Source organism: Neoarius graeffei, chromosome 25 (genome assembly GCF_027579695.1).
Source record: "Neoarius graeffei isolate fNeoGra1 chromosome 25, fNeoGra1.pri, whole genome shotgun sequence".
NCBI lineage: Eukaryota > Metazoa > Chordata > Actinopteri > Siluriformes > Ariidae > Neoarius > Neoarius graeffei.
This window is the reverse complement of record NC_083593.1, coordinates 14,564,946-14,591,434: the sequence shown is the minus strand read 5'-3', so window position 1 is coordinate 14,591,434 and position 26,489 is coordinate 14,564,946. Positions and strand designations below refer to the sequence as shown.

General features: G+C 40.5%; 1 protein-coding gene across 1 annotated transcript in view; it reads left to right on the top strand.

The window, feature by feature from the left end:
* The first annotated feature begins 1,273 nt into the window (after positions 1-1,273).
* Positions 1,274-26,489, top strand: part of vps37bb (VPS37B subunit of ESCRT-I b) — a 33,577-nt gene continuing 8,361 nt past the window's right edge. Inside the window, exons 1-3 of the mRNA XM_060909439.1 lie at positions 1,274-1,419; positions 17,866-18,037; positions 23,459-23,541. Of these exons, the coding sequence (XP_060765422.1) occupies positions 1,306-1,419; positions 17,866-18,037; positions 23,459-23,541 (369 nt within the window). The 5' untranslated portion in view covers positions 1,274-1,305. The remainder of the gene's footprint in view (positions 1,420-17,865; positions 18,038-23,458; positions 23,542-26,489) is intronic.

Here is a 26,489-nt window from a genome sequence, read left to right as displayed (position 1 = left end):
AACGAATGATGAACTAAATGTGATCTACGAAAATAGAGAAAGTGTGTAGAAAGTGGAACAAAAAGATTTTCTGACATAGGTTAAACATTATCAGTTCATTTGTTTACAAACATTAGAATTACTTCCTCATTTATGTAAGCACCGACATCGGTATATTTATACTGTATAAAATATATTTTGTACTAAATAAAAGTTTATGTAAAACACATTTTAAATAAAAACTGTTTTGTTAATACCACATACTGATTTTTTTTTAATAAATAATCATCTGGATGTCAATAATTGTGGAATGGTGTTGATAACTGTGGACAAAGGTATCGATAATTGTGGAACGGTGTCGATAACTGTGGACAAAGGTGTCGATAATTGTGGAATGGTGTCGATAACTGTGGACAAAGGTGTCGATAATTGTGGAACGGTGTCGACAACTGTGGACAAAGGTGTCGATAACTGTGGACAAAGGTGTCGATAATTGTGGAATGGTGTCGACAACTGGACAAAGGTGTCGATAATTGTGGAACGGTGTCGATAACTGTGGACAAAGGTGTCGATAACTGTGGACAAAGGTGCCGATAACTGTGGACAAAGGTGCCGATAACTGTGGACAAAGGTGTTGATAATTGTGGAATGGTGTCAATAACTGTGGACAAAGGTGTCGATAATTGTGGAATAGTGTCGACAACTGTGGACAAAGGTGTTGATAATTGTGGAACGGTGTCGACAACTGTGCACAAAGATGTCGATAATTGTGGAACGGTGTCACGTGATCTGATATGCTAAATAATAGGGACTCAACTCATTTTTTTCCAGTGGAAGTTTGAGTAATTATTCATGCACAATTTATGCATTGAAAGTCTTTTCTACTTTTGCAACGGCCAAAAGATCGTTAAGGTGTCGATAATTGTAGCCGCCGCTCTAGTAATATAAAAATTTTATTTTCCTGAACTCCTGCAATCAGGCTTACCATCATAAGAAATTTTCATGCATCATAACTCAAACTGATATTTAGTAACAGAATTGTTTGCATGTACCAATTTAATATGGTTCTGAAAGAAAAGAAAATTCGGGGGGGAAACCCGGCCATCCTACTCTGAATATTTTTGAGGTTGTGATAGGAAACACACAATGCGTTTCCTATTCAGATGCTGGGAATTACAAGTTACAAACCTTTCGAAAGCTGGCTTTAGCTGCAAACGAGCGATTACATCATAATTACGTCACTTGCTGTGCCTCACGCGCTCTTATTGGACAATAGCTCCATTTCCGGTTGATGGGATAGCAGCAGGGTTTGTTGTTGGAATAGCAATGGGGGAAATTTTTGAGCTCACGAGCAAATTTAGTTCCTATTCAATGACACAGTTAAACGAATTGCTGGAGGATGATGATAAGCTTAATGAAATTGTCAAAGAAATGGACGAGGTAAGTGATCGCTGTTAATAAATGTAACCGACATCTTTGCATGACTCTCTTCTTTGAAAACGGCTCTCCTTTGTCACGAATGTATCTCGCTTAAAAATGTCGACATTAGCTATGCTTAACTGTACTGGGAGTGTTGAGAAGAGTCATGAAAGTGAGCTACAGAAGAGAGTTAAACAGAATAAGTTCTTGTCTCCTAAAAATCCTTTCTTTTATGTAATACAGTTACAAGACTTCTTTTGGATTGTCATACTGTGTTGTATAGCCTGACTGTATAGCTTCTTTCTTTCTTTCTTTCTTTCTTTCTTTCTTTTTCTTTCTTTCTTTTAAATCGCAGTGGTTGAAACAGCTTTTGCTATGAACTAGTGTCAAGGTTCTTGCTATGGTTATTATTTAGTTATTGTAGTTGTAAGCCTAACTGACTGGTCACGTGAAACATAAAAGATTAATCTAAGTCAGTACCAAAAAAAACCCAAGCATAAATAATGTAATTGCAATTTTAATAAAACCAGGAATTGCTGTTAATATGATGAGCAGGCGCGCATGCGCACACACATCTACATTTGGGTATGGGTCAGTTGGTACATAATATGCCTTTTTTCCCCCTTAAAGTTAAATCTGTTATGGTCATAAGGAGGTCCTTGGATATTTTTCTTTTCCTTTCTGTTTATACTGAATGGGGTCCCTGGCTAGCAAATGGTGGAGAACCCATGATTTTAGAAGCAGGATGTTGTGAATCAGGCTTTGGTTGTGTGTTAGGATAAACATGCATTAATTGGTCCTATATAGCAATGGTCTGGGGTCACATTTATGCATATATTTGTGTAATCTGACACACTACTTTCACATAAGGGAGATGTGCACAGTCTTGTTGAAAACTCCACAGTCTTGCCAGCTTGTAAGTTATTTTCTTTTCCAGCTTCCTCATGGCTCGACTAAATTTATATTTATGGCATTTAGCAGATGCCCTTATCTGGAGTGGCTTTCAGAACTGCTTTGTAGTCCCTACCAATAACATATATCCTTATTCTCGATCACTAGGTCTGGGACTAAGTGTACCATAATTCTTAAAAAAAAAAAAAAAAACTTTGAAGGGGTATAGTATGAAAAATAAATGGGTTTAGTATTTAGTCAAGTAAACGTTATTTATATTTTATGTCACGTGTTTAACAGATGAGTGTTGGCCAAAGTGCAGTGCTGTATATCACTACGGCTGAATCGAAACAATGAAATATAATACAAGTAAAATGAGATTTAATAAATGGACATGTTTTTAAAAGAACAAAACTAAAACCAAGGAAAAATACACTTTTTTTTTTTTTTTTAAAAAAGACAAAATCATAAAAATATAATCAAAGATAACAGAATAAATACAAAATGGACAATACTACAAATCTTAAACCTTCAATATTTTATTTTTTTAAATGTGGATTTAAAAAAAAAGGTTTACAGTGGGGTATGCCTTTATGAAAAAGGGTGTTCCATAATCTTGGGTCTGTGACAGAAATGGCCCGATCACCTTTGAACAACTTCTGGGTCTGTGGGAAAGATAAAGGAACTGATTATACTATTTTATGGTTATGACTGGTGGACGATATTTTATTTATTTATGAACAATTACAGTAATAAAATAGCCAAAGTCCCAATTCAAGTGCTTAGCGAAGAGTTATGTCTTTTTAATTAAATTGTTCTATAACTGTTTAAAAAAAAACCTTGTCTGTGATGTAGCAAAATGTAGTTTAATTTGACCACCTGGTCCGATTTAGTAGCAGGTCCTATGCCTTCCGTAATTATTGACACCCCTTGTAAAGTTTAGTAGTAAAAAAAAAAATCCCACATTTCAACCTTTTAATTGAATAAAACTTATTCAGAGAAAAATGAATCTGCCCTGTGATGACCTGGCGACTTGTCCAGGGTGTACCCCGCCTTTCACCCGTAGTCAGCTGTAGTCACCCTGTAGAACAGGATAAAGCGGCTAGAGATGATGAGATGAAAAACGAATCCCTCATCAAGAAATAATTTTCAACAAAAACTTGTGCCACAGTCATTGGCACCCCTGCATTTAATACTTTGTACCACCTCCTTTTGCCAGTAAAACAGCAGAGTCTTCTCCTATAGATAGTTTTCACTGACGTCACGGCATTCCGGGGAACGCCCTCCAGCCGCCATTTTGTGGGGCAAACAAAGGACCATCGCCATTATCGGCTACGTTATCTCGGACGAATTTATTAAGTTATATAGTCAGTTTTCTAAAATAAAGATCAATGTCGGCAAAATCAAGCAAACGGAAGTATATGGATACATTGGACGACATCTCACGACAACGGTATGCAGCCAAACTGGCCTTGATTGGGGGAATTGACTAGCCTGGCTAACGCGACTTCAAAGCTCTGCGAGCTATTGGTCTGGCCAAGACATTAAGCCCAACCGTTTCCCAGAGCCCGTGGTTGACCTGCCTCCCTGAAATGCCTGTTTGCTACTGGTCGAAGCCAGAAAAGGCTGTGACAAAGCTTAAACCAATCACATCACTCTTTCCTCTGACGTATGCGACGCGACGGGGCTATCTGGTAGATTAAACTCTTACCGAAGCCGGTCGGGAGCAAGGCGAAAACGTCCTTCCTTTCAATAAATGCCTCCAGGGCTGCTCTTTGCTCCGTTTTCAATGAGAACTTCCCGTTGAATGCTTTCAATACAGCATCTATGCGTAATAGATGCAGAAGCGTGAATGAAGCGCTTCCGGCATAGATTCTGTAAACAATCTATGGCTTCCGGTCACAGTTCTACTACGTCAGTGCCTTGAACACGCCTCTACCCAGGGCCGTTGGAGATGCTCAAAGTTGATTGGTTCCCGATTTTTCGGGAGCTTGGAAGAGCTGTAGATAGCTTGCCTGGCCAGACTAAGCTCGCAACAGGCCCTCGTGTTGCGTCACGCTTAGGATGGGCGGGCCCAGGCTAGGAATTGACCCCTACGAAGTGGACAAAGATGCATTTTCAAGTGACTATGCAGGGCTGCCATCCATATCGTACCCTGATATTGTGAACTATTTCGTGAATAGTAAAAGTGCCTACACACTTGATGACCTCAAAGCATACAAGTCGCTGGAGTCATACAATTATTTTGTCTGTGGCTGGGTCCGTGAAGTCCACCATATAAAAACAAGTGACAGTCGTGTCCTAATTACATCCAAGGTATGTAAACATTGGAATTTTAGAGCTCTCAACACTGCATATAAATGTGTGTGTATAATATCAAGTTGATTTAAGACTATTATGAATACTGTGCAATATTACTTTGCATCGGAAAGCGGCGCAAATGTGTGCAGCTTTCCGATTCACTGTTTGTTTTTTGTTTTTGTTTTTTTCTCATCCTTATACGTCCTATGTTTCATGGACTGTAACGGATTTGCTTATTTAGTAATTTTAATGCAGAATTTACTTTGAAATTATAATCAGACACTCCAACGCCCCCTCTAAAAAAAAATCGGATCTGCGCAATTCAGCCGTGAAAAAGGCGGCATCCGCCAAAAGGCGCGCTGTTTGCATCCCTGCATACAGAATAGACCTAAAAGGTTTTTCAAAAATGACCCTTGCGTGAGTGAAGTGACAAGTTTCAAATAGAAACGTGACAAATGAGCGATATTAAGTGTACATTACAATGTAAATGTACACTCAGCGGTTCCAGTTAGGCATTCTCCAAAGATTGTTCACATGATGTTTTGGTTTCCAAAAACAAACTTAAACACAATTGATTGTTTATTTAAACAACTTACCACTTATAAAATGATCGGAGCAGACTTTGCTGTGTTTGGAAGGCTGATAATCCTTGCAGTTGATTCTTGCAAGCCATAGATTTCTCCTTTGTATGCTGAGTTTCTTTGTTTGCTCGCCTTCGTGCTCCCGTACAGTGGGAATTCCATAAAAGCTCCGCTTGACGTCATCATCTGACCTATTACAACAGCTGTGAATACAACAGGTGTGCACCATTGCTAGCTTTAAATAGCCTGCTTGGGTTCTTTTGAAGACTTTGTACTCGCGTGTTACAATGTGTGCTCAGTGACCCGTACGGTAAGCTTGACCCGCAAGATGGCCGTCACTAGGGAATCCCCGACTCTGTGACATCATGTGAAAACTATCTATACCATTTTACAAGGTTGGAGATGCAGATCAGGGAATCAGGGAAACCAAAAATAAACCACATAGAAAAGATGATGACAGAGCGAATACATCATGACCATGAAAAAAAAAAACACGCGTCCACAACACTGCGTCTCCCTCACGGCTACGATGCACTGGCTCCACCAACAACAATCATGAATGTACATATAAAAGATAGCAATGGAATAATGCTATTCTAATGACTATATAAAATTTCCTAAGAACTAAAAGCTAATGTAAAAAGATAAGTTTTAAGGCGCGATTTAAAAGTAACAAGGGATGAAACATTGCGAAGTTCGCCAGGAATCTAATTCCATAATTTTGGTGCCACCATGCTAAAAGAACGATCACCAAAAGTGCGCAGCATTTTTCCTTTGGGAAATAAAACAGTGCTAGCACCTGAGCGCAATGAATAACACGCATGTTGTCTAATATTAATTAGATCAGTAATATAAGGTGGCGCCATACCATGTAAAGCCTTAAAAGTTAAAAGTAATATCTTAAAATGTATTCTAAATCCTAACGGGAAGCCAATGTAGGTCCCGAAGAATGGGTGTTATGTGATCATATTTGCTAGTGGATGTCAATAACCTTGCTGCAGCGTTCTGTACTCTTTGAAACTTAACTATCTCACAATCAGGTAAACCATAAAGAAGACTATTACAATAATCAATTCTAGTTGTAACAAATGCATGCAGAACCATTTCCAGCTTATCCTTGGGTAGAAATTTGCTTACACGCCTAATATTATGCAACCAAAAGAAAGCTGCGCCACAAGACTTAGATATTTGGGTAGACATAGTAAAGTTAGTACCGTATTTTCTGGACTATAAGCCGCTACTTTTTTCCTAGGTTTTGAACCATGCGGCTTATACAAAGGTGCGGCTATTCTGTGGATTTTTCTTCCACCGCTAGGGGCGCTCTAACCGGAAGTAGAATCAAAAATAAGATAGACGAAAAATCAATGCAAAGAAGAATTAGCAGATCTTTAGCAGATAGAACACGCACGACAAATTACTAACTGGTAATTATTTTCAAATCCAGCGAAGATGATTAAAGTGACTTGTGGTTTCAAACACAGGAGAAATGAAGGTAAATAAATACCGGTTATTTTCTCTTGGTTCTGTTCCGTTTTAATCAGCAAAGTTGCTGCCGTGTTAAAAGGCACTGTTCGGAAAGAATCTGTTCAGGTACATACATGTACATTTACAGTACAAAATCGTTCTGTACATGCAGTAAATATCTAATTTTTCAACATAGATATCTGCGGCTTATAGCCCGGTGCGGCTTGTATATCTTTTTTTAATTTTTTTTTAAAAAATAGAGCGGATGCGGCTTATATACAGGTGCACTCTATAGTCCAGAAAATACGGTATCAAACCAAAATCCTAAATTACGTACTGCAGAAGCAGGCTTAATATCAGTAGTACCAACACGAATTGTACAAGGATTAATTTTCGAAAATTGTTGTTTAGAACCTATAATTAGAAATTCAGTCTTATCATCGTTTATCTTTAACTTGTCCTGGAACATCTATTTTCTTAAGTCGTAAATACAGTCCTCCATGGCACATACCGCCTCAGCTTGGTCCAAAGGACTGTTAGGCTTGAAAGAAAGATATAATTGTGAATCATCAGCAAAGCAATGAACATCTGGAAGGTGAGCTTGCACAATATGGAATAGCTTGGACGCATAGATCACAAAGAGTAATGGGCCAAGGCAGCTTCCTTGAGGAACACCAAAACGCAGGTCGAAACTATCTGATATAGCACCTTCAAACAAGATACGCTGACTACGCCCTGACAAGTATGAGGTGAACCAATCCAGCGTCTTCCCACATATTCCAAAACTCCAATTTAAGCGCCTCAGCAAAATTTGGTGATCTACTGTATCAAACGCAGCACTTAAGTCCAACAAAACAAGTAGTGTGACACGCTGAGAGTTCATATTTAGAAGAATATCATTAGCAACTTTTAATAAAGCTGTTTCAGTACTGTGGTATTGACGATAAGCAGACTGCAATAAAGGATAAAGGCCCGAGGATATCAAATGATCATGGATCTGATTGAATACTGCATGTTCTATGAGCTTTGATTGATATATATGCCAGATTACTCACAGGACGTAAGTTCTTGAACTCCGATTCTAGACCAGCTTTTTTCAGTAAAGGTTGAACCATAGCCTCTTTCCAATCTTCAGGAAAAGTCCCTGATTCCAGAGAGATGTTAATAATATTTGGGATCAAAGGACCAACACATGACTTCAAAAGAGAAGTGGGTATCGGATCAAGGCAGAAGGATGTAGTTTTAGAATTAGCTATCAACATGCGAACATCATCCTCAGTCAACAAATTAAACGAGTCAAACCATGGTGCCGGCAATATGTCAGTTAAAAGATCAATATCCACGTTTTCTACCTCTGCTGTAGAGACAGTCAAACTCATCACAAATACGTGTAACTTTTTACACAAAGTATTTACCAATTTCATTTACGAGTGTCGATTTATCAAGATAGCCCGGGAAAGATAAGGTATCATTTTCAACCAGAAAACCAGGGCTCTACATTAACTTTTGAAACCACTTGTCCTGTCGGGCAAGTTGAAAGGAAATGTACTTGTCCGAAAAATATTTGAGAAAAAAAAACACAAATAAACTATTTGTAACCCAACAATCTTTATGGCATTTGTTTCCGAATTCACAACATATGCATAATATCTATGAATCAAAAGTAATCAATACTTGATATACTGAGGCAAAAGTTCAAAAATATAGTAAAACAGACTGATTGATACCATAATTCACCAATTATTATGCTGAAGTTCAGAAGCAATATATTGCAATAGAGTAGAAATTATGAACATAAAGTTTTAAGAACAAAATAACTACTATGAGATCCAGAAACACTAACCATTTTTTATATATATATATATATATATATATATATATATATATATATATATATATATACACACACAGATCAGTACTCTGCAGTTCAGTAACAAATATCACAAAAAGTAACCTTATCATAAAATTTATAACTTGAGATATAACTAGTTTGGACAAGAGAAACAAATAGTGCTACAAATAAAAACAACTGATAACAAAATTGACATTACTGTAAATCACTGATTATTATACACTGAAATCTAGTTATCAAATGACAAGATAATATATCTTATGAAAACCTCCACACCTCTATTGACCCACAGATTAATGGATACAAATAGTTTCTATTCATCTTCATCTATCAACCCTTGAGTTCTGCTCCATCAATTGGATTCCATCAATCATTAATTTTGTACTGTCCCTCCCGCCCCCTCAGATCTTCTGTCTGTGGACTTCTGACTGTTCCACGTTTTAAACTGACATCTATGGGTGGCAGATCATTTAGGCCCTGTTTACATTATTTCGAATCAGCGGATCATCAGATTAACGTTTTTAAAACGATTCGCGTGCACACAGCAACGCCAATACACGATTCGCGTGCACACAGCAACGCCAGTACACGGATACGTTAATCACATGACTAATTAGACGGCACGTCACATGATCCCAGTGCATATCGGGCATGCGCAAGTCACTCACCACTTGCAAGTGGAAGGATGGCAAGCGAACACCTTCTCCAGCAGATAAACACACCTGGCTGTGATGTTCATGTTCTCACTGAGTTTAAGCGCCTGAAGGAGGTTGAAATGTGTAAATAAACCTCAGTGCGGCTCAGCGCTTCCTCCTGCGCTCCAAATCACTCCGCCCTGAACAGCAAGTGCCCTCTGGAGGGTGTGCACTCCGGCCCTGCGTAGCTCACAGAGCGCGCGAGTGAAGCGCACGAGCAGTGATTCGGGACTGAGCCACTGTGTGTGAGATCCCAATGCCAGTGAATCAGGAAGGTGGATGTCACAGTGACGTTGTCCAATGACGACGTCAGCTAGAGCTCAGCACAGCGTATCCGCGTATTCTCAATGTTTACACAGCACCGGACCAGACACAAACTGGATTGAATACGTGGGCTCTGGCGGATTCCCGTTTCCCGGCGTTTTAATGTGAACGGATAGTGCATCCGCGAAGAAAACGAGACAGATACGGTCTAATGTAAACTTGGCCTTAGTGTTGCTGCTCCTAAACTTTGGAACTCGTTACCACAATCACTTCATGACTGTTCCACTCTCTCTTCCTTCAAAGCCAACTTGAAAACTTTTCTCTTTACCTCACACTATTCTTCCTAGTTTTTTTTTTTTTGGTGGTAATTCTTTTGTAAAGCGTCCTTGGGTTTGTGAAAGGCGCTATATAAATTGAACTTGTTGTTTATTTATTTATTCATTTATTTATGAGAAATTGAAAACCAGAAAATTAAAATTATATATTTTAATTTTTAAATTATTAATTTTGAATATATATCCTCCACTGATTAATTGTTGTCTAATTATTCAGTGTGGCTCCTGTATGGTATTTAATGGTCAAAAAAAGATAATTTCAAATAATCCATAATTATATCTAAATTATAGAGCCCTATGTTTCAAATCCCTAAACTCCCATTACTAATTAGTTAATACAGCTGGTAACCTAATTAGCAGCCATTTGACAGCTTGGTATTTCATAAATAACTTTCCCCATTCCTACCTCACTCCCTGTCAATCCACACGCATGCAGGCGCACATTCCCCGCCAGCACACGCTCGGCTATATAATGAACACCATCAACAACAATTCAAAGATTTGGAAATTTACCACACACTCAACGTAAATATACAGTTGAATAATGAGCCCGCCAACAGAAATGTCAACAAATCCATGTGTATGACACGATTAAAACCAATCATAAACGACCGTTTACTTTTCAGCTCAAATACACGAAGCGGTATTGGCCGGTTTCGCAAGTGGAATATTACACATGCGCACATCGCTCTTTCCGAATAGAAACATCTGGCGATTCATCAAAACAATATGGCGAGTGAGATGCTTCGGAAATCATGTGAATAAACTGATAAATTTGACATGTAACCCGAATATCGGCGTATTTTGGCACTTGTCCAATTGGACAAGTAACTGAGACGATGAACTTGTCCGACATTTAAGTATCACTTGTCCCGGACAAGCGGACAACCGTTAATGTCGAGCCCTGAAAACTTTTCACTGCTCTAAATAGCTTGCTTTGGTTGTCAGCATTAGAATCAATAAAATCAACAAGGAAAGATGATTTAGCTTCGTTTAGTAAATACGTGACGCGATTTTTCAACGACTTGAATAAGATGAGATCAGCAGCAGACCCAGAAGACCTCCGTTTTCTCTCAGCACGCCTGCGATCCCTCTTAGCCTCACGGATTTCGTCAGAGTACCACGGCACCTTGGGTCTGATAGTGACAGATCTAGTTTTAATAGGAGCATGTTGACCAAGCAGGGTGGTGTTATAGCAGCCAACCAGCATGTCAAGCTCAGATGGAAGATCTTGACACAGTCTTGAAGAAGACAAATCATGCATAAATGTAGATGTATCGATAGTTTTGATTTTTCGAAATGATATCTTCCTCAACAGCTTCCGCTTTGATGTGTACAAATCAAACAAAATCGAACAGTGATCAGAAATATAGGTACTAGGTCTGGGTGATTCACCCACTAACGGTTCAATCTCATGAGTAATGAGCAAGTCCAGTGTATTTCCAGATATATGAGTAGGAAAGTCAACATGTTGGATCAAGCCCATAGACTGAAGAAGATCCAAAAACCGCGAACTATCATTATCTGAGTGCACATTGACATGGATATTAAAGTCGCCAGTAATGACCAATGGCTCAGCTACCATGACAACAGACTCCAGAAACTGTGCAAATTCCGTAATAAACGCACTTGTAGTAACTGGGTGGTTAGGTGAGTAAGGAGGCCTGTAAACCACAACGAGACGTAACCGAAATGAGCCAGAGACAACGCTCCACTCAGAGTATTCGAATGAATTCAAAATTCCTGCTCTTACTTGTTTAACTTGAAGTGAGTCACGCACTAAAATGCCAGTACCACCACCGATACTATCAGAGCGAGGGTGATCAAAAAGTCGATATCCTGTTGGTGTAGCATCAATTTTGGCTGCAGTATCAACCGATTTCAGCCAAGTTTCAGTAATTATTACTGCAATGTCAACTTCAGAATCACAAATATAGTTGACGAAGTCAGCGCCTTTATTCCTAAGTGACTGGGCATTCAATATACAACACTTCATCAACTGTGTTTTGTTGTTATGCACAATAGCAGGTGTAGCCAATGGAACCAGAACCAAATTAGAATAATGGCAAGAATAGACCGTTGACCTAGTTACAGTTCTGTTTGTAATCAAGGTTTTGATCTTAAACCGCCGACTTCCAGCACACTTACCCCGATATCGTAGAATACCATATGATTTAAGTTTTCCAAGTAAATTAGACGGCAGATTGATACTCTTGGAAGAACAACAAAGTTTGATCAGATCAAGTTTAGAATAACTCGTCGAAGTCGAGTGATCACTTGTATTTGACTCAGAAGCAGAGTTCTGAAAACTTAGCAGAGAGTCCAGGCCAGGATTTGTAGATACATCTAAGTAAATAGTGATATCCATAGGAGGGTCATGTCCCACACCTGTAGTGCTGTGTATCCATGTTTGGTCCATTTGGAAAGACTTTGACGAGATCTAAGAAATCCATGCTTCGCCAAAGAGACTTTAAATAGCCCACCGAACTTAATAATCACTTCATGCACTGTTACGACATCATAAAGTGATGAAGCTATCTGAATTTCCCACAGCAACAGTAAAATATCCTTAGGAGGCTTCCCGTATGATGTAGAGAGCACAAAAATAAAATTTGAAGCGATAAAAAGAACTGAGTGGAGACCAAATGCTCCTCATGGCAGCCATGTTGGCGCCTGCGATGACATCAATCTCTGCCAGAGCCAGCGGAAACAAAAAGTTAATTTGTAAGATGTAAGCAGGAGGTGTGTGGGTAAGATGAGAGGAGGTGTGTGCGTCTATATCAACAACAGTTGGTGCACGGACACTGCTGTTATTGAGAGACACTGCTGTCCAGACTTAGAGTTTCTACTGTTAAAGTGCAGACCTTTTTATCTGCCCAGGGAAATCACTCAAGTGTTTGTAGCTGCTGTGTACCATATATCCACCTGTGAGCTAATGCTAATGTAGCTATGAGCAGGCTGCATGATAGCATCAGCAGGCAGCAGAACAAACACCCAGAGGGCTTCTTCATTGTGGCTGGGGACTTCAACCACACCAATTTAAAGACTGTGCTCCCCAGATTCTATAAGAATGTGGACATTAAAATAAGGAAGGGCAGAACACTAGACCAGGTCTACACGAACATTTCTGGAGCCTACAAAGCCTGCCCCTCCCCTCACCTTGGACACTCGGGCCATCTTTCCCTGTTCCTGACACCAGCTTACAAGCTCCTCATCTGCAGGTCTAAGCCACAGTACAAGTCCATGCAGTGCTGGACTGAGGAGGCCACACTATCCTTGCAGGACTGTTTTGAGGACGCGATGTGGGAGCTCTTTGAGGAACCAGACACTGAGCTCCATACCTCCTCTTTACTGTCATACATCAGTTTCTGCATGGACAATGTAGCAACAAGGAAACGGGTGAAAATATTCCCTAACCAGAAACCCTGGTTTAATACCAATATCAGAGCATTACTCCAGGCCAGGGATTCAGCACTGAGGTCAGGAGATAGGGAGACCTACAGGAAGGCTAAAGTGGACCTGAACAGAGGCATCAAGGCTGCTAAAACAAAATACAGAGAGCAGATAGAGGCCAATTTCAGGGAAAACAACCCCCACTCCATGTGGAAAGGCATCCAGAACATTACAGACTACAGTCAGTGCGTTTACATGCACATAGAGAGAATCGAATTTCTGCCGTTGTTCGACTGAAATCGAAGTTCAAAATGCCATGTATACACCTTAATTCGGCTGAAATTGAACCGAACTTGATTTCTCGGAATCGAGCTACACGACCTAGATTATGCGATTTCTGCCGAGCTACTTAGTGCATGTATACCCTATAGAGATCTTGCATCTTGTTGGTCAAAAACACCGCTGAATACTGCTGCACTCGTGTGCAGAATGGATCAATTTCAACCGACGGACTACACGGCTCATTTTTCTAATGAACAGATAACTAGATATATGTCTAAAATAAACGATCTACAGATTTGTGACCCTTATGGTTTACCGGACGGAGTTTTCACGACCGGATTTTGAACTGCCAGCGGAATACCCAGACGTGTATAATTACCTCATTAACTTTCCCTCGCTGTTCAGTGGTGAAGCACTGCGTGCTTATAAATCTCTGGACAGTTATCTTTACAGAAATTCAGGATTTGTCAGTGACTCAGATGTGGCATCTTGTAAACAAGAATCCTCATTGGACGGGTAAGTCACTTAAGTATTAGAATAAGGTAATTCCAGCTCATCCGTCTTGTTTACATGGATCTGGCGTTGGAGAGGTAGAGGCTTGGCAGTGGAGATTTGAGTAGCTGTTTTCTGAGCTTGGTCAACAGGACGGCTCTGCAGCCTCGCTTTTGCTTCCGCTCCCGGCGCCACCTCCTTCGCTTTGCTTCCGATAACAATCCACGGAGACCCCGCTGGTCTCGCTATCTCGTCCGGAATGTTTTTTTTTTTTTTTTTCTCTCGTCCGGAATGTTGTGCATGCGATGGAAATCGCTACAAACCGTCATTTTCTGACCAATGTCCAGTAAGTCCATACGGTTGTAGTGGATATTGAAGTCCGGTACAGACGAACAACACACAAAAATACACACAAAAAACATAAACGTACACAGGTAGGGAAAGCTTGTAGCCGCAGCCGTTGTAGTAGAATTGTATATGGTAGGGTTTTCCAGAAGAAAAGGTAGAAGTAAAAGCAGAAGTAGAAGGCGGAATATGGCGTTTGACCGACAAGATGGCGTCTGTCACAATCTGGATCGGCTGTGACGTCACATGCAAGTGCTCCATTGAGCTACGTATTCGAGCTACTTACTTCAGCACTGCCCCTTCCGGAAGTGGCGAGTGACGAGACCACAAGCGGGAAACACAACAGCCTCGGTCGGCATGACAACGGCATGAATCTTTTCTTTTTGTGCCATTGTTTGCACTGTTAAAATTTAGCTCACTTACTGTATCACCAAATACATCTGTACAGCTGTTGCATAGCTGTGAATTGTGTACATAAACAAGTCATTGTATTGTGTGTGTGTATGTATGTGTGTATATATATATATATATATATATATATATATATATATATATATATATATATATAATGTGTGTGTATGTATGTATGTGTGTGTGTGTATATATATGTATGTCCAACATCTGAAGAATGTCAATAAAAACAAAACAATTGAACTTTGTGTGTTTATTAAGACATAAGTTAAATTGTAAGCAAAAAATGGACTTTAGAAAAATATACAATTGTGCAAAATAAGTTGTCTTACAAAACAGTGGTCTGCGCAGGACAGTTTGTAGCCATACAGTCTGTTAGAGCAAGCCTAACAGCTTGAACACGGAACTGCCAGTGTTGCCAGATTGGGCGGTTTTAAGTGCATTTTGGCGGATTTGAACATGTTTTGGGATGGAAAACGTCAGCAGTATCTGGCAACACTGCTGATAACTTTGTGTATACTCTTGAATAGCTCTTCTTCATGACGACAGCCGGAAGTGTACCAACACGATGGGGCGTGTAGCGCCACCTATGGCTCGGGTGCACAATGTACCTCACACAATAGCTCGATTTGCTTGTGTGCATGTAGGATTGGATTTCTCTGGCACCCCTGCTGGGACCCTTAGCTCGATTACCGACAGTAGCTTGATTTGGATGTGCATGTAAACGCACTGAGTGCCACAACACCCCCTCCCCCACTGACATTTCTCTTCCAGACCAACTTAACATCTTTTTCTCCCGCTTTGAAGAGGACAGCAAACAGGCAGAGGACACACAGCTGACACCATCAGAGCATGACCAACCCCCCACCATCCAACAACACCAGGTACTGCGAGTCCTGCGAGGCATCGACACCAGCAAAGCACCACGGCCGTATGGAGTATCAGGGAGGGTGCTGAAATTATGTGCCCATCAGCTTGCTTCTGTATTTGCTAACATCTTTAACTGTTCGCTGCAGCAAGCCACAATCTCCACCTGCCTGAAAACTGCCACCATAATCCCTGTGCCCAAATCCTCTGCCATCATAGGGTTGAATGATTACCAGCCTGTGGCCCTAACACCGGTGATTATGAAATGTATGGAGAGACTGGTGGTACATCATGTCAGGGCCCATATTCTACCTGGCTTTGACCAACATCAGATCGCCTATAGGTCCAACAGATCCACAGACGACGCCATCTCCATTGCCGTCCACACCGCTCTCAGCCACATTGAAAGTCCCAAAACATACATCAGGATGCTGTTTGTTGACTTCAGTTCGGCATTTAACTCCATCAGCCCCAGCTGACTGATCACCAAACTGCAGACACTGCAACTTGGAACCTCCCTCTGTCTGTGGATCAAGGACTTCCTGACTACCAGGCCCCCGCATGTCAGGATGGGCACCTCCACATCCTCCATCATCGTCCTCAATACTGGTGTTCCTCAGGGCTGTGTTCTGAGTCCAGTCTTGTACATGCTGTACACCCATGACTGTGTCACCACCCATGGCTCCAACACCCTCATTAAATTTGCAGACGATACAACCATTGTTGGATTGATCAACAATGATGACGAGGCACCATACAGGGAGGAGGTCGGAGCACTGGCGGCCTGGTGCAGTGACAACCACCTCAACACCAAGAAGACAAAAGAACTCATCATTGACTTCCGGAAGACAAGGACCACACTACAGGCCTGAGCATCAATGGGGAAGAAGTGGACCAGGTCAAAAACTTCAAGTTTCTCGGACTGCACATCTCGGATGACTTGGGCTGGACTGTGAACACCACCCACGTTATTAAAAAGGCCCAGCAGTGTGTCTTTTTTCCTGAGAACGCTGAAGAGGAACAAACTCCCTCCACCTCTGCTGAAAAACTTTTATCACTGCACAGTAGAGAGTGTCCTGACCTACGGATGTACGGTGTGGTATGCCAGCTGCAATGCGTCTGAGAAGAAACAACTGCAGCGGGTGATCAAGACTGGATCATCGGCTCCCCACTCCTACGCCTAGAGGAGATCTACTCGAGCTGGCTCCTCCGACGGGCCACAAAGATCCAGGATGACCCCGCCCACCCAGGACACACTCCATTTTCCAACCTCCCCTCTGGCAGACTCAGTCATGAGAGCCTGCACCAACAGACTGAAGAACAGATTCTTCCCCATGACTGTGAAGAGACTGCTGCAGGAATCATGCCCCCGCACCTACCCCCACACACGCACGTGCACTACTACCTCCCAGTCAATGGACAATAATTCTTGCACCTCAAATATAGACTGCACCTTTAATACAGACTATTTTTATATATAACATTTTATCTTCACTTTACTGTTTTTACTATTTGTTTAATATATTTTTTTGTGACTGTAACATGTAGCTGCTATAAGAGAGATGCTGCCAAACGGAATTTCGTTGTATTCTTGTACAATGACGACAAAGCTTCTTGTGGATTTTTTTTTTTTTCCCTTCTCTTACCAAAATAAACTTGGGTTCTCTTCTTGGCATGTTTGTAACACTTCCAGCTGGCATCTGATTATTATTATTATTATTACAGAAGAAATTGATGTTTTTAGGCAAGAAGCTATATATATATATATATATATATATATATATATATATATATATATATATATATATATATATATATATAAATTTTTTTAAATAACCATTCCCTGATTTATGAAGGTCAATACACTTCTCCCTCATCCCTCATTTGGTTCGTGTTTTCTCTTATGTTTCCTGTGTTCCTCCCCAGAAATATGCTTGTCTAATATGTTGGCAGTAATAAGTTGCTCCTGATGCCAACTCACAATCAGCTGTTGAACAGACCCTTTGTGGATTGGATGAGGAGTCTGGATTAAGTCTGATATATGCAAATATGTAATTGGTTTACAATTGTGCATTATTACACACTGTCAGTGTAGAATATAATCCCATTTAACATGTGTAATATATCAGAGACATAGCATTTCTACATACTCGCATAAGAAACTGTGCACTGGATACAAAAAAAAAAAGCATAAGCAAAAAGCAATAACCCCTCAGCTGTTATTTTAAACATTCAACTTAAAACACAAGCAGGCGCTGACAGCCAAATGTTCCCTGATCTCCTTCTACCTTCAGATGCAGGAGATGCAGCAGACTAAAGAGATGACCCTCGCCAGTAACCGCAGTCTCGCAGAGCAGAACCTCAGCCTCCAGCCCAGTTTGGAAGAACAGAAAATTCAGCTAACCAAGCGCTACTGTTGTTTACAGGAGCTCTATGAGGCCTACCAGCTCCGCAAATGCACTCTTGGTTAGTTAATCACACAAGGTCTCTGTAATGGAGCTACAATTACTGTAGGTTCCACAGTATTTTTGTCCAGTTCCCTCCCAGCAATGTCAGAATGTAAGATATTTAAAGTCAGTGTAGAAAATTTTGGAGCAACCAGCAAGTGTGTGCAAGTATCCAACCGAAAAAACACACACCCTCCCTTCAGCCTTTTCCTCTAAAAACACATGAAGAGCACTGCCTGATTACTGCTGGAGGACAAGTCCAAGAGAGAGCGCATTGGGAGGAGTATAGCATGTTGTTGTTGTTGTTGTTTAAACATATTAAATTGTCTACGTTTATCTACACTGTTCAAAAAAATTAAAGGAACACTTTGAAAACACATCAGATCTCAATGGGGGGAAAAAATCATGCTGGATATCTTTCCTGATATGGACTGGGTAATGCGTTAGGAACGAAAGGGTGCCACATCATTTGATGGAAATGAAAATTATCAACCTACAGAGGGCTGAATTCAAAGACACCCTGAAAATTAAAGCGAAAAAATGATGCGGCAAGCTAGTCCGTTTTGCCGAAATTTCATTGCGGCAACTCAGAATGGTACTCCGTAGTTTGTATGGCCCCCACGTGCTTGTATGCATGCCTCACAACGTCGGGGCATGCTCCTAATGAGATGACCGATGGTATCCTGGGGGATCTCCTCCCAGATCTGGACCAGGGCATCACTGAGCTCCTGAACAGTCTAAGGTGTAACCTGGCGGTGTTGGATAGACCGAAACATAATGCCCTAGAGGTGTATTGGATTTAGGTCAGGCAAGTGTAGAGGCCAGTCAATGATATCAATTCCTTGATCCTCCAGAAACTGCCTGCATACTCTCGCCACATGAGGTCAGGCATTGTTGTGCGCCAGGAGGAGGCCAGGACCCACTGCACCAGCGTAGGGTCTGACAATGAGTCTTAAGGATTTCATCCCGATACCTAATAGTAGTCAGGGTGCCGTTGTCTAGCCTTATGTGTCCTTCCAGAAATATGCCTCCCCAGACCATCACTGACCCACCACTAAACCTGTTGAATGATGTCGGAGGCAGCCTAACGTTCTCCATGGCGTCTCCAGACCCTTTCACGTCTGTCACATATGCTCAGGTTGAACCTGCTCTCATCTGTGAAAAGCACAGGGCGCCAGTGGTGGACCGGCCAATTCTGGTGTTCTATGACAAATGCCAATCAAGCTCCATGGTACCAGGCAGTGAGCATAATGAATGTAAATGACAAACATGGCTATTGTTAGTATTTACACTAGCTTTAGCAATAGGTCATTTGCAGGAACTGGTCACATCAATTTTCCCCATAGCGACAAGCCTGTGGTGGGCAAGCTAACTTGACATTCCTTGACAACCATAAGAGTTTGACTGGCGATGCGAAGCAATCCATTTCTATAATAGCTGTTTTTACCTTTTCTACTGGTTTTTTTTTTTTTTAATCCGAATTTTCATGTGTATTTGGAAAAAGTTTGTGGTTTTAACTTCTGTTGTAAGTTAAAGCGAATCATTGGCCGTAAAAGAGAGTTTTTTGGACTCAAGTTGGTTGCCTCCGAAAGAAATTCACGTGCGAAATGGCTGCTTTCTCGGGTATGTTTATAACTTATTTCTCCTTTTCTACCTTTTTATCATTCGCTTAATGTGTGAAGATTCTTGAAAATAAATAGATATCAATACCACAAAAAAACTTTGCATCGCCAGTCAAACTCTTATGGTTGTCAAGGAATGTCAAGTTAGCTTGCCCACCATGGGCTTGTTGCTATGGGGAAAACTGACACGTGACCAATTCCTGCAAATGGCCTATATGTCTGTATTGCTTGGTGGAAGACTCTGGTCATGTACAAGGGGTCTACAGGCAGAGTGCATGCAGATAGACGTGTAGATAGGCCATCCATGCATTTCATTTGGACCAAATGTAACAAAATATTAAAAAAAAAATGCTTTGAACAAAATTACCTACTCTGCCTTTAACTTTAATCAGATCTGATGAACCAAACTCCTTATTAGCATTCCATGCAACCTTCAGGGGACTCTGCTGGCTTTAGCTGTTGGTCAAGATGTTTTGGGACTGCTACGCAGGTCCAACAGCGTAAATGAAGAACTAACATAAATTTAATGATATCAGCTTATCATACCTTCATCTTCAGTAACCCATTTTTAATCTTGGTCAGGGTTGCAGTGGCTCTGGATACCTATCCCAGGAACACTGGGAATGAGACAGGAATAAACCCCGAATGGGATGCCAGACCATCACAATGCACCATGTGCACACACAGGCAATTTAGCAAAGCCAGTTGACCTAATGGCATGTATTTGGGAGGTGGGAGGAAACTGGACAACACAAAGGAAGCCCATATGGATAGGAAGACCATGCAAAACTTCATACAGACAGTAACTCAAGCAGTGCTTTCTTGGCTTCCCTCTGTTATGTTAACCGTGTATTATGAAGTGTGACGGTGGTGATAAAACACTTCTGGATGTGCTGTTATAGGAAAGTAATCAACTTTGGGGTAGTAATAGTAATTTTGCTCCATGTTGGGCCGCATCGCATCACACCGCCCACCGTTGATGCTGTTCCTGTAACAGCATACCTCAGATAATTTACAAAATGTATACTTTTTGTGCCCTAATACAGTCCCTTGTGAAAGTATTGGAACAGCAAGACGAATTCTATTGTTTTTGACACACACACACACATACAGAAGATATTCAGGTTTGAGATTAAAAAAAATGAGACTATCGATCAGAATTTCAGCTTTCATTTGCTGATATTTACATCCAAATGTGTTCAATAACTTGGAACATGACATCATTTGTTCGAACCCTCCCATTTATCAAGTAATCAGAAATATTGGAACACGTCCCTGACATGTCATATGAAGATCTGAAAAGCAAGCCGTTTTTTGAAACTGAGAAAAAGGGGGAAATCAATCAGAACCATCACACATGCCAAAGCTAATACAATTTGGAATGTCCTGAAAAAGAAAGTACAACTGTGGTTTCTAACAACCAGACATTGAACTAGATGGCTGAGAAGAAAACCCCAAAACAAGAGTCATTGACATCATCCATAACCTTCACAGGGCAGGGATGGATGTATCAGAATCCACTGTTTGAAGATCTCCGGAACAGAAATATAGGGTCCATAACACAAGATGCAATCCACTCATCAGCAGTAAGAATCTTAATAAATACAGAGACGAGCCACAAAAGTTCTGGAACCAAGATTAACCTCGACCAAACAGATGGAAAGGCCAAATTGTGGCAAAAGAAAGGATCTGCATGTGATCCAAAATGTACAAACTCATTTATTGGTTATGTAACTCATGATTAGTAGCAAGAGAAGAAATTCAGAAGGCTACAGAAACATTCTGTCTACCAGTTTAGAGAGAAACGCATCCCAGGATACATCACCAAGACAAAAAAGGGCTTTGTTGCAGGTTAGACTGGCAAAATCAATTACCAGACCCAATTGAGCATGCATTTGACCTCCTGAGAGAAGACTGAAGCCCCAAAACAAACAAACAACTGAGTGAAACTGGAGAAGAAACCTGGAAAAGCATCGCAAAAGAATGCAGTTATTGCAAGCAAGGCATATACAACCAAATATTAAGCGTTAGTATAAATACACAGGTGATTATAGAAAATCACGCATGCTGATTGGTTGAGATGTTCTGACTGTTTCTCGATAATCGCCTAGAGCGACTTGGCAAAATGGCTGCCGATCACTTGGTCACCATAAGTGAGGAAGAATTATAAATTATGAAAGAAAATGCCGTTCCTAAAAGTACAAGAGGTGCCATGATGTTTGGGCTAAAACTATTCAAAGATAAGGTGGAATTGTGAATTATTTATTTATTTATTTATTTATTTATTTAAAAATCTATTTCAAAACAGTGTTTTACTGTGGAATCAATTTTGTGCCAAAATGTTCATACAATACTTTTGAAATATCAAACAAAAAAGACAAATCAAAATACAAAAAAACAAAAAGTCAATTTTTTTAGACTGGCAAACAAATTATTCGTGTAATCGTGCAAAATATCAGTCTATTACTCTTCAGAAACCTTTTATTTTTGTTCCGCGTCTTTCTCAGTTTTGTTTGACGTAATTTATTTTGGTTGCGATTCCAGCTTTCTCGTTTGCGCTCCCTGACTTTTTGCTAGCAGTTTTGGCACAAACTTCACGTGTGGGTGGGCTGTCCAGGAATGCATTCCCATTGGCTAACTTGTGTTTGACTGACAGCTACGCTCAGCCATTCCCCCGGAGGCTGTTGCGGCCATTTCCTACTCGGATTCTGGCGGACTGTTTGACGAGTGACCGATCCATTGACGGTAAACAAGGATCGAGTGGACTTCAGTGGCGACTATGATATTGAATTTACACTTTGTTGAATTAATTCAATATCATAGTCGCCACTGAAGTCCACTCGATCCTTGTTTACAGTCAATGGATCGGTCACTCGTCAAACAGTCCGCCAGAATCCAAGTAGGGAATGGCTGAGCGTAGCTCTCAGTCAAACACAAGTTAGCCAATGGGAATGCATTCCTGGACAGCCCACCCACACGTGAAGTTTGTGCCAAAACTGCAAGCAAAAATTCAGGGAGCGCAAACGAGAAAGCTGGAATCGCAACCAAAATAAATTACGTCAAACAAAACTGAGAAAGACGCGGAACAAAAATAAAAGGTTTCTGAAGAGTAATAGACTGATATTTTGCACGATTACACGAATAATTTGTTTGCCAGTCTAAAAAAATTGACTTTTTTTTTTTTTTGTATTTTGATTTGTCGTTTTTGTTTGATATTTCAAAAGTATTGTATGAACATTTTGGCACAAAATTGATTCCATATTTTACGTGAGTCAGCACAGATAAGTGACAAGTTTGTGCGTGCCTTTATTACATTTGCATGCCACTTTAAGTCTGAAATTATTTTTAATACGATTTTAAATTAAAAATAAAAATTACCTGTGTATTTATACTAAAACAATTATCCGCGTCATGCTCAGTAAATATCGGTAAATAATAACCTCAACTTCATCTCTGTTATCCACTAATATTCACTTTGCCTTTGGCAAATAATTTAATTATTTACTTTATTGGAACAGGTAATGTAAATTTACTTTTTGCTAACTGAGAAATTAGGTGGTCTGCTTTTAAAGTTGCCATATCTGAAGTTGTTTAACACCTCTAGACGTAAATATCAGGAAATGAAATTCTGATCTTTCGTCTCATTCATCTTTTGATACCCAATTCCAAATGTCTTTAGTGTACAGCAAAAACAAAAGAACTGGCCTTTTTATTCCAGTACTTTCAGAGGGGAATGTGTATGCTTTTTATTTTGTAAAACGTAATGTGTACGCGACTATGCGTCATTTGGATAATGTTATTGCGTTGCATTTGTTTAGATCACAACTCAGGGAAAAGCTCACTGGACACACTGTTAGCCCTGCTACAAGCTGAAGGAGCCAAAATTGAAGAAGAAACGGAGGTAAAATCAGTTTCAGCATCAATATATAATGTCGTAATGTATCTGCTGCAAATTATTCAGTCTGTACAGTGAAACAAAGAGCAACGTTATGTATAGTACATGAGCGTAATCTTATGTTCACATTAGCAAGTGACAAACCCTTAAAGGGATCCTCTAGCAAATTTATTCTCAAACTTATTTAAAGGAAAATTAGTCATAGATTTCAAAAAACAAACTTTCATTTTCAAAGACCAAATAGTGCTCAAGGAAAAATGAATTTTCTTTCAAATGTCAGATGGGCTTCCTGTGGTGGGGATGTATGCAATGACGTCATGTTGTGGTTGCTTAGAACAACTCGGCTATTTATATTCTCTGTTTACATCATAGTTTTGCAAATATTTTGTACCAAATTTATCAGTTTTTAAATATGTATGCCTCATTGTATAGCAAGTAAATGCCACAATGATGCTAAAAAGAAAGCACAAGCTGGAACTAGACTGCATTTTTGCAGAGAAAATGCAAAGTGTGTACACTCAGCTGTAGCAGAGGGTCACCAACAGAAAACGGATCAGACATGAGACTTTGCGCTGCAAAATCCTTTTTACATGATCTACAGATGGGGTGTGTGTGTGTGTGTGTGTGTGTGTGTGTGTGTGTGGTGTGTACTGTATGGCTGCGTGCTCTGAAAGTTTGTGAACCCTTTAGAATTTTCTGTATTTCTGCATAAATATGACCTAAAACAACAACAGGTTCTCACACAAGTCCTAAAAGTAGATAAAGAGAACCCCGTTAAACAAATAAGACAAAAATATTATACTTGGTCATTTATTTATTGAGGAAAATGATCCAATAATACAGATCTGTGAGTGGCAAAAGTATGTGAACCTTTGCTTTCAGTATCTGGTGTGGCCCCCCCATCCCTTGTGCAGCAATAACTGCAACTAAACGTTTCTGGTAATTATTGATCAGTCCTGCACACCGGCTTGGAGGAATTTTAGCCCATTCCTCCGTACAGAACAGCTTCAACTCTGGGATGTTGGTGGGTTTCCTCACATGAACTGTCTGTGAAGATTCTCAGTCATCCAGGTCATAGTAAACTGTGAGTGGTAAAAGAAAGCAACTGGACTTGCTTGAAGATTCTTGAAGACGTTTCACCTCTCATCCGAAAGGCTTCTTCAGTTCTGTCTGACTAATAGGGTGTCTAAAGTCTAAAGTCCTTCCCGTGCCATATGGCGCATCGGGCGGCGCCGATCTCCGTTTCTGCAGCCCTCGGCCTCTCGCCTATTACATAGCTAGGGTTTATCAGGTATTTATCCTCTCATGGATGAAAAGCAATCCTAAGGTGTCGTTGAGCCATCCTGTTGGTGTGGGTCACTGGGGGCTGGGTGTGAACGGCCTCGAGAGTCGTTAGGGTGATCAATGGATTGCTGGTTCTCTCTGTCCTCCTGTGAGTCACTGAAAACAGCTGGGTTTTGGTGTGCATTCAGTTGTCTGGGAAGTGTGCCAAGGACTGCATTGTAGGTGGCTGATAAATGATGTCTTAGACCCCCACCTCTGTTCAGTGATTTGCTGTTCCAGGTTGACAAAAATGGCTTCTTTAACTCCTCGCTCATACCAACGATCCTCTCTGGCTAAAATGTGTACGTTGCAATCCTGAAATGGGTGTCCTTTGTTGTTAAGATGAAGATGGACAGCAGAGTCCTGGCCTGCTTTCTCCTTGCAACCCTCCCATGCACACCATTGTTGTTCAGTGTTCTCCTGATGGTGGACTCATTTAACATTAGCCAATGTGAGAGAGGCCTTCAGTTGCTTAGAAGTTACCCTGGGGTCCTTTGTGACCTCACTGACTATTACACGCCTTGCTCTTGGAGTGATCTTTGCTGGTCGACCACTCCTGGGGAGGGTAGCAATGGTCTTGAATTTCCTCCATTTGTACACAATCTGTCTGACTGTGGATTGGTGGAGTCCAAACTCTTTAGAGATGGTTTTGTAACCTTTTCCAGCCTGATGAGCATCAACAATGCTTTTTCTGAGGTCCTCAGAAATCTCCTTTGTTCGTGCCATGATACACTTCCACAAATGTATGTTGTGAAGATCAGACTTCGATAGATCCCTGTTCTTTAAATAAAACAGGGTGCCCACTCACACCTGATTGTCATCCCATTGATTGAAAACACCTGACTCCAATTTCACCTTCAAAGTAACTGCTAATCCTAGAGGTTCACATACTTTTGCCACTCACATATGTAATATTGGATCATTTCCCTCAATAAATAAATGACCAAGTATAATATTTTTGTCTCATTTGTTTAACTGGGTTCTCTTTATCTACTTTTAGGACTTGTGTGAAAATCTGATGTTTTAGGTCATATTTGTACAGAAATATAGAAAATTCTAAAGGGTTCACAAACTTTCAAGCGCCACCATATGCAATCTGGCATTTCTTCAGTTCCCCACCTCATAATTTATATTCCTATCTGTAATTAGTTCCCATTTGCTGTTTAAAGGGTACCTGCAGTGAAAAATAAACATAGGCTAGAAAATTCATCCATATTGCAGAGACTCAGATTGTTGGCGCGCCCACGTCTAAGACGCACTATTTCGAATAATGAACGCATTGTCGAGAGGGGCAGGGGCCAATATGGACGCGAGCATTTTATACCCTATTTGGAACGTTTCGTGGCGTATTACTTGACTTGGTCTCAATATCAAATCTTGCACAAATATGCAACTTCCAACATAATTATCTGGATATTCAACAGATTTCAGCATCGGATGAATTTGTTTTGACCGCCACCATATTGAATATACGTCGGACCCGTTTGTGTATTTACGCCGCCCCGTTTGTAGCGTCCCAAGCGAGTAAAACCTGATCCAAGTCTTTCGCTAGGTGGCGTCTTACGGTCTATGTACGAATATTCGAAAGAGTCAAGAAAACATGGATAAAAAAAAGAAAAAATACATCTATT